Below are 14,312 nucleotides of genomic sequence, written 5' to 3' on the forward strand. Positions count from 1 at the left end.
TACTGCTGAAGAAAAATTCTCCGGATTCAGTCTGACGCCTGGGGGTAATAACTAATCTATGTCTCTCACAGATATATTGTTACCGAAGGTAAGTAACTTGTTTGTCAAGGGCTCTGAAGTAACAGGAAAATAACAAGCAGCATTTCAAAAATCTTCTATAAATAAATGACTAAACCAGTGTGCATGATTCAAACTATGACATTTGGATTTTTGCCAAGATTTTTCAGCAAGAGCTGAGTAGTTTTACACCATGTCAGAAATAGGAAACCGAGAACGGTAGCCTCTACCAGTATTGTACGACTGGTGCGATTACAGCACTCTTGTTATATCTTTTAGCAGATATTTCGCCTACCCCTACCCTTTACTCACCTGTGAGCAGCCTGCATACAATTTGCCAAGATCAAATTAACCTATATATGTTATTTTGGAAAGCTTCAGGGAGCTCTCTTTAAAGGGCCATGACTTGTTAATGGTCAAAAATGTGTCTCCAGTGAACTAGTAAACTCAACTGTAACTTCAGAGTAGGTATTGCAGGTCTTGTAATAAAATATAGTGCAGCATTTAGTTGCTGATCCATAGTCATAGTGTGTGTTGCTTTAATCGCAAACGGGAATGCAATTTTCTTTTACGTATTGTGAGGTAAACAGACTTTCAGTATCACCCAAAAAAAGGCTTTTTGTTTCATAAGTGTTCTAAAGTGGTTATTGTTCTGTCTAATCTCCTGGAAATTCCTCAACTGTAGCCAAGTAACAGTAAGTGATCTGCCTTCACTGTTGCCCTCATTGATATGGGGGTATTGATGATATTATACCTGATAACCAGATTGTAAATGTTGTTATTGTATTGTTCTTAACTCCATGCATGTTTTCTTCCTGATTGACTGTAGAAGGTAGTACACACGCCTGTCTAAGTGTGTAGTAAACATGTTTATCATTGAATGTTGCCCCGAGGTGGTGCTCCTGATCGCTCTGATCAGACTGCCACTGCTACGGCAGTTGAACTCTGATCCTCAGGACTCCCTGGGATCAGCAGTTTGGAATAAATCTTCTCCAACTCTCTATATCTGCCTCCTCATTGCTTCATGAAGCATCCCTTTACATGTTATCATATTCTTGCCATTCAGGCTTGGATGACACTTAAATTGTTAAAAACAAGCTATATGTTTGTATAGTTGTAATCACAAATGTGTGCCTGCCAGTCTTTCCACTGTGTCGGAGAATGTACCAAAGTGGGTTAGCTAGGCATGGGTGATGGAATGAAGCTTGGCGCAGACTCCTCTGCATAATTGTTATATACAACCCATGGAAATCCCAGGATTCTCCAAACCCTTGGACCTCCTTGACATGCTTTGCAAGGGTGCATAGCGCTAGCACATCTCATCTATTAAAACATTTTCGTAACTAGAGCATAAAGTACATCAGTAGGTCAAAGCCATAATACTAACGGGCCACTGCAAAAAAACATGATAGAGGTGCCTGTACAAATACGTCAATAAAAATTGTAAATCCCACTTGCTTGTATTGGGTGTGATTCGCCAAAATCTAATCTCTGCAAGTAAGTGTGATGCTGATAACGTAGTGCATATAGGTAATGCATGCATTACACATATGTACATTTATACTGTGATTGAAAAAGTGGTCTCACAAAGGGGAATTTCAGGGTAGATTTAGGGAAATACATTGTTGATTGTATTACCGTCTGAAAAGTAGCAACTTTGCCACTAATCATGTATCCATATATTTCTTAAATGCATCAGAAGACCTAACTTACACCAAAATGTATCTGATCCAAATAGTGCAGAACGTGTGGGGCAGCGTACAAATCATTCTATTATTTTAGGATGTTTGTAGAATTACTACGTACCTTTAATACAGGAAAATCAAAATTCAAAAAGTGTCCTAATGCTACTCATACATGCTGTACAGATTGCATACATTATTCCATGCTGAGTAGGATAAATGGGCGTAAATAACCTTTGTATGTGAATACCATGAATAATTGTGTGGCCATTATGACTTGTGCTTAACACATGAATCATAAGATGTTTATGTAAATAGGCAAAAAGTTATAAACTACACATCCCTAAGCATACTTGTGACTAGTGGTTTGCATATGTTGCATCTTTGAATCAACACCTTTCTAAGCCACCTCCAATATGTTCATGCCGGATTAGATTTCGCGCGCCCATTTTTCTTCCCATCGGATCTTGCTCACTTCCTGCTGCAGCACGTCTAGTCACGGGGAATGCCACCTGGTTGTTCGCTCAGTCACCACCCTATGGTTCATTAAAACGGACTCCCTTTGTAATAAGGAGTTTAACTTCTCTCTGTACTCACTCATCTCGTTTAAAAGGTCCTGGAATCACAGGCTTGGAGCCGGAAACGGCCCGGCAGATCATTATGAGTAGCCCTGTTTAAAGTAATTGTGCTCCTTCGTCACGGGGCAGTCACAACAATTGACTACCTACCGCCTTTTGAGTCAGAGAGCCTTTCTAATTTCAAACTCGCATTTATTTCTTTCAAGTCTAAAGCCATTTCGTTTTGTAGCCTAAATGTAATGTAAATTAAGAACGAGTGTTGGTTTTAGGAAAATAATTCATATAAAAATGTGGATCAAAATTATTCAGATGAATGCAAGTAGCTTACATAGTGTTAAAATACATTCTGATTACAGAATACATGAACACATAAAACAGAACTACATTCTAGAACTTGTGAAGCATATGGTTAATTTGGACAAGACCAGGTAGCTGTATAATTGAACACTGTGTCACAAATGTAAAGAAGGCAACAAGGCACATGAAAACTATTATGGGATTGCAGCTGAGTGTATACATTTTTCAAATGAGGTGTCACATTAAATTATTCCCGTTCTTATCTTCTTTCTCACCTAGTCACTCTTTTCCTTGTGCCTCTTGTTGTTCAGTCCCCATGTTTGGGGTATCCCAATTTATATTATTAAATACTTAATCTTTTCTTTCTCTCTATTACTGAATCCCATTTTCTTCCACTCACTTTCTCACTTTCTCCCCTTCTTTCTCCTTTCTGATTTTACTTCCACTTGTCCCTCGTTTTCTTATTATCGATACTGGTCTTTCCCTCTAGCCTCTTCTTCCCTGTTCACTATCTTTTTTAGTACTCCCTATTTCCCTTCGTTCATCACAACCATATAGATGTTCCCCTTACTCCCTCTCTCGACAGCTGGGACTATCCTTTGGGAATGGAAACCCTCAGGCCTTTGGTAGGTTGACTGGTTCCATGGCAAGATTGTGGTGTGGTTCCTGGTGAGGCTGCTGGTCTAATATTGTGGTAACTAGTATTGTAACATAAGTCTTTGTGTTGCAGTACTTATTGGGGCATACTGAAGGAGGCATGCTTAAGGGACTTTCAGTCTATTGTGGTGGTGTCTCTGGGCTTGCAGTATGTGCCAGACCAGATGTGAAGCAATAGGTATGTATGCACGTAAAATATGTATAGCATGAACATTGCCAAAGGCAGTGGAATGTTATAGTCTAAGGCAGGGATAGTCAATAATTGATTTGAGCGGTTTTACTACATCATAGTGTTCTTTAAAGATATGTCTCTTCAACTCTTTCCTGAATTGGAGCAAGATTTAGGCGGTCCAGATGGATACAGTAATGCTATTCCTACTCTAGATGGAATAGGCTTGTTGCCTTCTTTTTTACACTTCTTTACGACCAGTCTGCTAGTGGCTTGGCTGTGAGTGTACAGAGAGTCACTGGAGACTGTGAGCTTGTCAGCCAGATGTGCAGGGCGGCAGTTCCTGATGGCTGTGTGAATGATGCAGGTGGTGTTGAAGATGATGTGGGATGACTAGGGGACACAGTGGAATTTCATCTTGTTGGAGGTGATGTGATCACATTTATTCATGCCTACAAGCACTTCAATTCACAAAAATGCCAGGGGTAGCAGAAGGAACATCACACACCATTTTACATTTACCTTCCCCGTACACATGTATACATATTCACACAGACACTGTCTCTCACATCAGCTCACTCATCCTCAAGCAAGCACACACCATACATTTAAAAGCCTGTTTTACTTACCTCTGCTAGTGTGAAGAGAATCCCAGGACGTCTACTGTACACTGTGAACAATCGGGACGGATCAGTAATCAATTAGGAAAATCAAACAATTTAACACTATATAAAATATAATTCTTTAATGAATTTTGGTTAAAAAACAACATTTAAAATATGACCACGAGGTCGAACCACATAATAAGAGTAAAAAATAATTCGATGACATACAGTTCTAATAATCAAACAACATAAAATTCATAATCAATACATGAAAATTGGACACAAAAATACATTTAGTCTGTCAAATATTAAAAAGAAGCATAAGAACTCGACGCGCGTTTCGGCAGTAACCCGCCTTCTTCAGGAGACATAGAATAAATCCTGAAAATACATATATAAGAAAAAAATGTCTATTAGAATACAATGCACATATTAACATACCAAAACATGACATTCCTTACTATCACACTGATCCTCCATAACAATTTGTTCACTCAGTGGCAATGATTAGCGAAAAGATATCTATCGATTGTACAGTACCTAAACTAGCTAGAACTGTTCATAGTTTGATCCTTCATATCAGGTCTCGGCCTGACTCCAAGAGAGACATAACTGATAGCCTCTTTTTAGACTGCTATATATTAGCTATATTTAAATGTTACACTGTTTCACCCCCTTGGTGGAGGTTGAAAAAAGTAGATTGATTCATCATATGTTATATACAAGTTGTAGACATCAACTTATGCTTACAGTACATGAAAAATTACTTACAAACATTGGACGCTCTATCCATACAGTAACAATATTGAGAGATGACACTTTCGTAGTCTGGATGGAATAGGTTTAATTTCAAGGAGAAGATAGTCCTGATAATCTAAGAGGAAACATGATTTAAATAGTACAACCCTTAAGATATAATTAATTAACCTCTGATTCAATGGGTCAGACATACTGCACAAGACATGTGGGTAGTTATAAACTGATAAAGTCTGTAGTTTCTGGCATAGTATATTGCTGGCTAATTTGATAGACTGTTAAGGATGTATAATCATAAAGTAACCGCGTTGGTGCATGGCAGTCAAAACAGGTTCTGGACCAGATATGGTTTAATATAATTTTCAAGTACAGTCATATAACTGGTGGACAAGTCGATACGAACCGTATTCAAAAAATATATATATATATAGGGGGATATATATATAAATAAGGGGAAAGGGGATATCAAAGGTAACCGTTCAAATTTATAGTTATGTACATATCCACAATAGATAGTGTGTATTACTGAGATCCTAATACAGCTCTACAGTAACATACAAGTGCGTCACATAAATACCTTAGTATTCTCAGTGAAGTACGTAGCGCCAGTATAGGCTGTTCTAAAAAGCGGTGATCACAATGATACTGGGGGGACAAAAAATAGGAACGTGTGAAAAAGGCCATTATTTTTTAATGCTTGCAAGAGATTGATAATTACTGTAGTTAGGATGTGTCTAGAGGACTTTGTCTATTAGTTAAACTTAATTAGACTTTCGAAACTTCAGAGCGTCTAGATTACCTTTGGTATTTGTTCAAAGTAACGGAATTATAATCCGGTAATTCTTGGTCGATATATAGTAGACTCGAAGATACATACAGGTAGTTTCTATGGATAAAATCGTTGATGTGGGTTAAATCTCGGTTGCAACCACATTCCGTCAGTATGGGGGCATCTGTGGCTCCCTCTATTGCCAATATCTACATGGCAGCCTTTGAAACCAGTTTCATCTACAATGAAGTTGCTCCTTTCTACGAATCTATTTCCCATTGGTCCAGATATATAGACGACATCTTTTTTATCTGGACCAATGGGAAAGATTCACTTCTCGAATTCCTTGAGTGGATCAATTTGACAGATGTGAATCTCAAATTCACTGCTCAATATAGTGAAACACATGTCGAATTTTTAGATATTATCATTAAGGGTCAAAACAATAAACTTATTGTTGACTTATTTACAAAATCGACAGCGAGAAACACCTTATTACATTTTAAAAGTTTTCACCCGCGGTGCCAAAGAGAGAGCATCCCCTTCTCCCAATTTCTCCGAGTTAGGAGGAATTGTTCCTATCTATCAGACTTTGATATACAAGCTCAAACAATGAGACAGAAATTCCTCAATAGGGGATACCCACACAGACTGATACGAGATTCATATAAACGTGCGAGATTCTATGATCGCGACCACCTCCTAAAAACTAAGACACCCGTAGCCAATGACCCACTGGTATGTATAACTAAGCACTCCACTCTTGACAAGACAGTCAGACATATTGTCAATTCAAACTGGCACATCCTCAACTCCAATCCAACTAGCAGTAAACTAGAGAAGCCTATCTTTGCCCATAGGAGAAACAAAAACCTTAAGGATCTCATAGTACATTCTCGTTTCACAACTACGACTACTCAATCTGAATTTGTACAGAGATCAATCACTAACAATTTCCCTGTCAGAGGCACTGTCAAATGCTCATCCTGTAAATCCTGCAGTAACATCATTGAAGGTGAGTTTTTTGAACATAATGGCTGTCGGACTGCTGCTCAAGATATGTGGAATTGTAAGACTATGAACTGTATCTATTTTGTTCTGTGCCCATGCCAACTTGGCTACGTAGGTGAAACCTCGAGGTCGGTCCAAACCAGGCTCACAGAACACAGGTCGGCTATCCGCACAAACAAACAACAAGCCCCCCTAGTGAAACATTTCAAAGAAAATCACCATGCTCCTGACGATTTTAAATGGCGCATTTTAGAGAAAATCAGACTTCCCAACAACAAAGGTGGAGACTTAGTGAGGAAGAAAAGGGAGGTTTTCTGGATTTTCTCTCTGGGAACGTTTAAGAAGGGCCTCAACGCCGAGATTCCCTGGGAAAATGCCATCCTTTAATACTTTTTAGTAGCCTGTGTTAAGTCTTCCCTAAATTTTTCCATTTTGAGAGGGTTTCAGAGGCTAGATTGCCATGCCAATACGATTTTCCAATATCGATTGGGAAAGCTATACCCCTCCACTTATTGTTTTTCGGATACTTATAAGGTCTGTGCATATTGATTGTAGGTAATGATTCCTAGAATCCTTATCACCATGAATATTGGTAATAAAATTATGAATATCTATAAGAATTAGAACAATGCACTTCATACACCATCCATAGGTGGAGAAGATGTGCTTTATCAATTAATATATAGGGCCATCTCAATATCTCTCTTTAATTTAATCTCGCCTCTGAGCTCTCCAGCATCAACCAAGGATAATACATATACTTTCAATGATGTCTCATCTGTAGGAACCTCCGGTTCCTTGGTATACAGACATGTGTCTGATTTACAGATGCACTTATAAACAATCCTGATAGTGTCCTTAAAAACGTATAAACCTAAAATATATATAGAACATCCTAAATAATATATTATAGCACTCCATAATATCAGGTTTGATGTTTATTATAAATCCATTTAAAATGGAAGAGCCACCACCTAGAAAAAGATTGCTAAACCTTAATTAATCAAACAAACCCGATGGTATTCAGGCGCCATTTTGGATTGGGACGAGTCTAGTTCGTCTACTCCATGAGTAGTCCTTCGTCTAGGTCTATGGAGACTAGTAACAGCGCTGGGATTTTGGCGCCATAAATTACATTTAAATTGGATCCCCAAGTAACAGGCAGCTATCGTCGATTTCGGTGGAGATCGGGTCCCCACAACACGAGTGTAGGAGCAGCACCATCCTGCTGTCCGCCATTCGCCTATTTTCGTAAGGTAAGGAATCCGCCGCTTTGAGTTTTTTTCGGCTTAGCAACATCAGCTCCATTTAGCCTGAATACGGATCTAAATACAAACGTAACTTTTTCCCAACCGTTACTCTCTTAACAGAGACGGCTGATCCATTGTCTGTGTGGAGGTTGGATCCCCACTAAACGAGCGTTGGAACAGCACCACCCTGCTGTCCGCCCTCCGTCTATTTTCATAAGGTAAGGAATCCGCCGCTTTGAGCTCTCTAGGCTCGTTAACATCGCTTCTATTCAGCCATAGTACGGATTATAATACAAACGTAACTGTTTTTCAACCGTTACTCCTTTAACAGAGACGGCTGATTCATTTTCTGTGTGGAGGTTGGATCCCCACTAAACGAACGTTGGAACAGCACCACCTTGCTGCCAGCGTTTGGTTCATGTTTTTAAGGTAAGAATTCAGGGCACCCTGTAATTACCAGTATTCTATCACCCTAACTGGTATTACGAACTAAAATGCAAACTTCACTGATCCCCAACTGTGACTCCTTTTTTATAGAGACAGCTGAGCTACTTGTTATGTGGAAGTAGGACCCATACACCTCGAGCGTCGGAACAGCACTACATTGCTGTCCGTCCGTTGCTTCTTTATTTAAGGTACGAATTTAGACTTACCAGGCACTCTAAACATCTCTGTACATAGTCTGCTTTAACACGGAATGTGGTTGCAACCGAGATTTAACCCACATCAACGATTTTATCCATAGAAACTACCTGTATGTATCTTCGAGTCTACTATATATCGACCAAGAATTACCGGATTATAATTCCGTTACTTTGAACAAATACCAAAGGTAATCTAGACGCTCTGAAGTTTCGAAAGTCTAATTAAGTTTAACTAATAGACAAAGTCCTCTAGACACATCCTAACTACAGTAATTATCAATCTCTTGCAAGCATTAAAAAATAATGGCCTTTTTCACACGTTCCTATTTTTTGTCCCCCCAGTATCATTGTGATCACCGCTTTTTAGAACAGCCTATACTGGCGCTACGTACTTCACTGAGAATACTAAGGTATTTATGTGACGCACTTGTATGTTACTGTAGAGCTGTATTAGGATCTCAGTAATACACACTATCTATTGTGGATATGTACATAACTATAAATTTGAACGGTTACCTTTGATATCCCCTTTCCCCTTATTTATATATATATCCCCCTATATATATATATATTTTTTGAATACGGTTCGTATCGACTTGTCCACCAGTTATATGACTGTACTTGAAAATTATATTAAACCATATCTGGTCCAGAACCTGTTTTGACTGCCATGCACCAACGCGGTTACTTTATGATTATACATCCTTAACAGTCTATCAAATTAGCCAGCAATATACTATGCCAGAAACTACAGACTTTATCAGTTTATAACTACCCACATGTCTTGTGCAGTATGTCTGACCCATTGAATCAGAGGTTAATTAATTATATCTTAAGTGTTGTACTATTTAAATCATGTTTCCTCTTAGATTATCAGGACTATCTTCTCCTTGAAATTAAACCTATTCCATCCAGACTACGAAAGTGTCATCTCTCAATATTGTTACTGTATGGATAGAGCGTCCAATGTTTGTAAGTAATTTTTCATGTACTGTAAGCATAAGTTGATGTCTACAACTTGTATATAACATATGATGAATCAATCTACTTTTTTCAACCTCCACCAAGGGGGTGAAACAGTGTAACATTTAAATATAGCTAATATATAGCAGTCTAAAAAGAGGCTATCAGTTATGTCTCTCTTGGAGTCAGGCCGAGACCTGATATGAAGGATCAAACTATGAACAGTTCTAGCTAGTTTAGGTACTGTACAATCGATAGATATCTTTTCGCTAATCATTGCCACTGAGTGAACAAATTGTTATGGAGGATCAGTGTGATAGTAAGGAATGTCATGTTTTGGTATGTTAATATGTGCATTGTATTCTAATAGACATTTTTTTCTTATATATGTATTTTCAGGATTTATTCTATGTCTCCTGAAGAAGGCGGGTTACTGCCGAAACGCGCGTCGAGTTCTTATGCTTCTTTTTAATATTTGACGGACTAAATGTATTTTTGTGTCCAATTTTCATGTATTGATTATGAATTTTATGTTGTTTGATTATTAGAACTGTATGTCATCGAATTATTTTTTACTCTTATTATGTGGTTCGACCTCGTGGTCATATTTTAAATGTTGTTTTTTAACCAAAATTCATTAAAGAATTATATTTTATATAGTGTTAAATTGTTTGATTTTCCTAATTGATTACTGATCCGTCCCGATTGTTCACAGTGTACAGTAGACGTCCTGGGATTCTCTTCACACTAGTTGTTACCCTGCCCTAGGAGTCTATATACTACCCAGGGGGTCCTTGTTTTCCTCACCCACTTACTTACCTCTGCTACCAGCTATGGTCATATGTTGGCTGATTGTATTCAGTTTTATTAAACTATTAGCGAAAAATATAATATTCCTTATATGTGTAATGAAAAATTGACAGAAAACAAAGAAACTGGAATCCCAACCAATGTCAATAAGGATGAGCTGCCTCTGTGTTCCTTGCACGGATGTTGTCACCTCTGAGGCCATGGTTTGCAAATGCAGTGTCAGGTGTCGCAAAGGGCAAGCTAGGGGTCGCAGCTGCCAATCCGGGTGACACCTAAAAGACATCCATGAAGCCCTGGAAGAAATGTGCTTGCCTGAGCACTTCATTTTCACCATCTAGATGCAAGAGTAAGAGAGATTGAACACACATTCTGAAGTCACTTTCTGGAGGATATTTTAACTTTCTTCAGAAAGCTGGTACCAGGGCATCTTTGTTTTCTCAGCAATGTTTTTCTTGAGAGTGAGGTTTGGTGTCCAAGATGAATCCAGGTGACTTGGCATTGGGTGAATGTTCAGGTTCAAAGCTACCAAAGTTTTTGTCATTGAACATTTGTATTATTTGTTGCCTGTTGTTCTTGGCAAATAACAGACAGTCTGCCTTGGTGAGGTTGATCTTCAGGTTTGGATCAGGTAGTGTTTGAGGTGTTGGATGTCTAGAGAGGAGGAAACTTTCAAATACAGTTGTATATCAACATATTGGTGAACTGTGATGCTTATATCAGTGAGTAGAGCCCCACGGAGCTCCACATAGAGACTGAAGTTGATAGTGGTCAGTATAGAACCCTGGGGGGGCTCAGCAAGTGATACAAATATTCTGGGACCTGTAGGGAACAATGTGAACAAACTGGTATGGAGTGGAAAGGTGGGAGGTGAACCACTGAAGGACGCTGCCAGTGAATCCTATTCAGGGCTTTAGGGTGGAGTGGCCGATGGTGTTGAAGGCAACTGAAAGATTTAGCAGTACCAGGAAGCTGGACTCATCTTCATCTGTATTCTGGAAGGCATCATCATCCTGTATAACTTAGCTGTCTCCATGATGCAGCATGGTACAAAGCCAGGATGGCAGTTGAGCAGGAGATGGTTGGCTTTGATGTGAACTTGGAGTTGAGTATAGACTCTCTTTCAATGATCTTGCTGATGAAGAATAGGTGAATAATGGGCCGGTAGCTGGCAAATTCATCAGGGTCGAGTGTAGGCTCATTTTGGAATGAGAGGATCTGTCCTGGCCTGATAGTTTCTAAGAAGAAGCCTCCAATGTGGAGGTGTTCACAATGGTGACTAAGGGTGAGAGAATGTCTCGATAGAGTTTTGATGAATGTGTGATAAGAGCATTTGAAGAATGGGTGATGGAACTGTAAATACTAACCTTCAATCTCTAACCTCTAGGCTCTGAAGTTTTCATGTGTACATGAATGTCATGAAATAAGAGAGTGCTGTGCACACAGAGAACCCTTGAAAAGGAAAGTTAGGCTTTGTGTTCACTCCATCCTCAGATAACACAGAAAAATGTTTGAAAATATACACCTGAAAGCCAGGGCCAGGAATGACAAAATGAGATCAGTTGGCTAGGGGAAAGGGCCCTGTTTAGTTTGGTTGATAGGTCACTTCATTACAAACAAGAAAGTTATCATGTCTGCCTTGTTAGAAGTGGCACATGCAATAGGGTGGGTACAATATCTGTCATAATTTGAAACGGTACCTGTCGTTCAGACTGTAAATTGTGAATGTAGGGCCTCATTATGATACAGGTCGGACTGCACACTGACCGGCTGCCAGTGGTGGTCCGACAGCCAATTGGTCTGACTGCTGTATTACAATGCTGGCAGTGGGACCCTATTTTTTTGGATGAAAGACTGCCGCCTCCACCAAGATCATAGATCCCGATGGGGCAGCAGTTGTACCAGCTTCCAACAATGGCAGCTATGCCAAGTCAGGCACCGTCATCAGGATTTGGATATACCTTTCTGGCAGCCTTTTCATAGCAGGGAGTCTGCTATGGAAATGGATATTGGGGGCCCCAAACACGTCTCCCTCCTGTCGTAGGTGACTGAAAAATGGCACTGGGAGCACATGTAGTGACTCCACTCACCTATGTGCACCATGTGTCATGCACGATATGGTGCATGGCACGCAGAGCATGGACGTGCAGGAGGTGCTGCACAGCAGCAACGTTTACTGCGGCCCTTAACCACGGCTGCAACATGCCAACACCTTGGTTCTGACACCTTTATGACTGTCAGCCTGGGGGTTGCATCGAAATGCGGCGGTCGGACTGCTGCATGCTTGTCAGACAGTCTTCTGATAGCTACAGTACCGGCCGGCAGTCCAACTGACCGCCATCAGAATTGGGGCTGTACTCTGGTTTGGGGACCTAGACTATGTTATGTAAAGATGCACTAACCTTGCAATCCAGATCCAACAGGAGAGATGGAATCCTCCATACTTGACTGAACCCACATATAAACTCAAATTCTTACCATGTTCTTTAACAGTAGACCCGTGGAAAGGAGAATGGCCAAGAGAGAAACAGAGACACTGGATATCTCCATGCTTGCTGGTTGCATATCTGGGCTGAATTTGTACTACAGGAGCCCTGAAAAAAAAAAGAAGAATGTTACTACATCAATAGTATTGACCTTAGAAGCGAACTACTGATATTACACATGATTTACCTGTTGACACTATGTATTTCCTATGCTTTATATTGAATTGAAACCTGATATTATGAGCTCTAATGCAAGTGGATATGATAAATGTGAGTTCGTACAAATTGTTTGCTAAAGACACCTAACTTTGATGTTGTTATTCAAGGTAACAGATTGATGATGGTTATTTGAAAAACATTCTTTATTATCGCATTGCACATTTTTACCCTCTGTAATCATATACTTGATATTATCAATACCTGCATACATGCTTGCCTTACAACAGTCCTATGCTGACTCTGCTGACTTACAAAAACATTTGCAGTGGCTCTTGAGTTCTTACACCAAAAGGATGACTCGGGGTGAAATCTAATGCATTAGAACTTGTAATCCTAACGGATGACTCTTGTTGAAATTAAGGAGAATACATCTTTTAAAAATTGACTGTCTGAATCTATCAAAGGTAGAATATCAGCCAATAACCTGTGAGAGAGTGTAATGTGCCTGTTTCCATAGGGTTCACGCATTAGTGTTGAACATTGCTATCCATGATAAATAGCAGGTTTCATAGTTAAAATGAAGTGCACAAATTTCTAAAAGCATTGGTGCAGTAACATCATGCGGGTAGCAGTCATCCCAGCAAAATGGCAGCATTGGACGATTTTAACAAATGCACCAGCTGGCGCTATTTTCAAAGAGTCTCTTACCAGTAACTCCACAGGCATTGCAGACACCTGGATATCCTGGCATTAATTCATTTATCCACGTTCACTCCATCTTTGTAAGAGAGGGGCAGTCCTAACTTGACCGGGTGTGTGAAATAATTGGAGATCCCACTAAATTGCCAGTATTGCTGCTGGGTTCACGGCTAAGGAGGCTCTATTGAATTGACATGATACTGTAAAATGAACTGTGTACAGCGGATTGGTACTGCAACTGGCCGAATCTACAAAGATTGATCAACTTTCAATAAAGTGCACACAAATAATTTGTATTTACTGTTCGTGTTTTTGTTAGCTATGCGAAAGCAACTTGACTTCAATCTGGATGATCTAATTCGCGATGCAAAAAAAGCAATGCGCATAAAAAGTGGAGAAGAAAATGAGGATATGTCTTTGGGAGATATTTCTGAGGAAACATCAACAATAAAAGAGGTTTGTAAACCAACTCTCAGTTTGTTACCATTTTTTACATTTGTCTTCTACTTTGTTAGTGACTTCATTTCATATTTGCGATATATCTTTATTTTCTGCAGCGCCCAGTTTGCCTAGCATTTGAAATGTGCACCACATATCTAAATATCCTTAACTGCCTCCTCTGCTCCTTCATAATTGCATAAAACCTTACAGTATACATTTTTTTATTTTTTATTTTTTTAACACAAAGTTTATGAAATTTATGCAAGGTTTAAATACACTCCA

The 14,312-nt window shown here is 39.3% G+C and overlaps 1 protein-coding gene across 6 annotated transcripts in view; it reads left to right on the top strand.

Moving 5' to 3' along the window:
- The window catches only part of FAM227B (family with sequence similarity 227 member B), a 3,234,040-nt gene that overhangs the window by 2,307,220 nt on the left and 912,508 nt on the right, over positions 1 to 14,312 (top strand). For all 6 annotated transcript variants that reach the window (XM_078684781.1, XM_078684784.1, XM_078684786.1 and 3 more), the window contains one exon: positions 13,909 to 14,045. In XM_078684781.1, coding sequence (XP_078540907.1) covers positions 13,909 to 14,045 — 137 coding nt within the window. The remainder of the gene's footprint in view (positions 1 to 13,908; positions 14,046 to 14,312) is intronic.

Source organism: Lissotriton helveticus, chromosome 3_2 (assembly GCF_964261635.1).
Source record: "Lissotriton helveticus chromosome 3_2, aLisHel1.1, whole genome shotgun sequence".
Taxonomy (NCBI): Eukaryota; Metazoa; Chordata; class Amphibia; order Caudata; family Salamandridae; genus Lissotriton; species Lissotriton helveticus.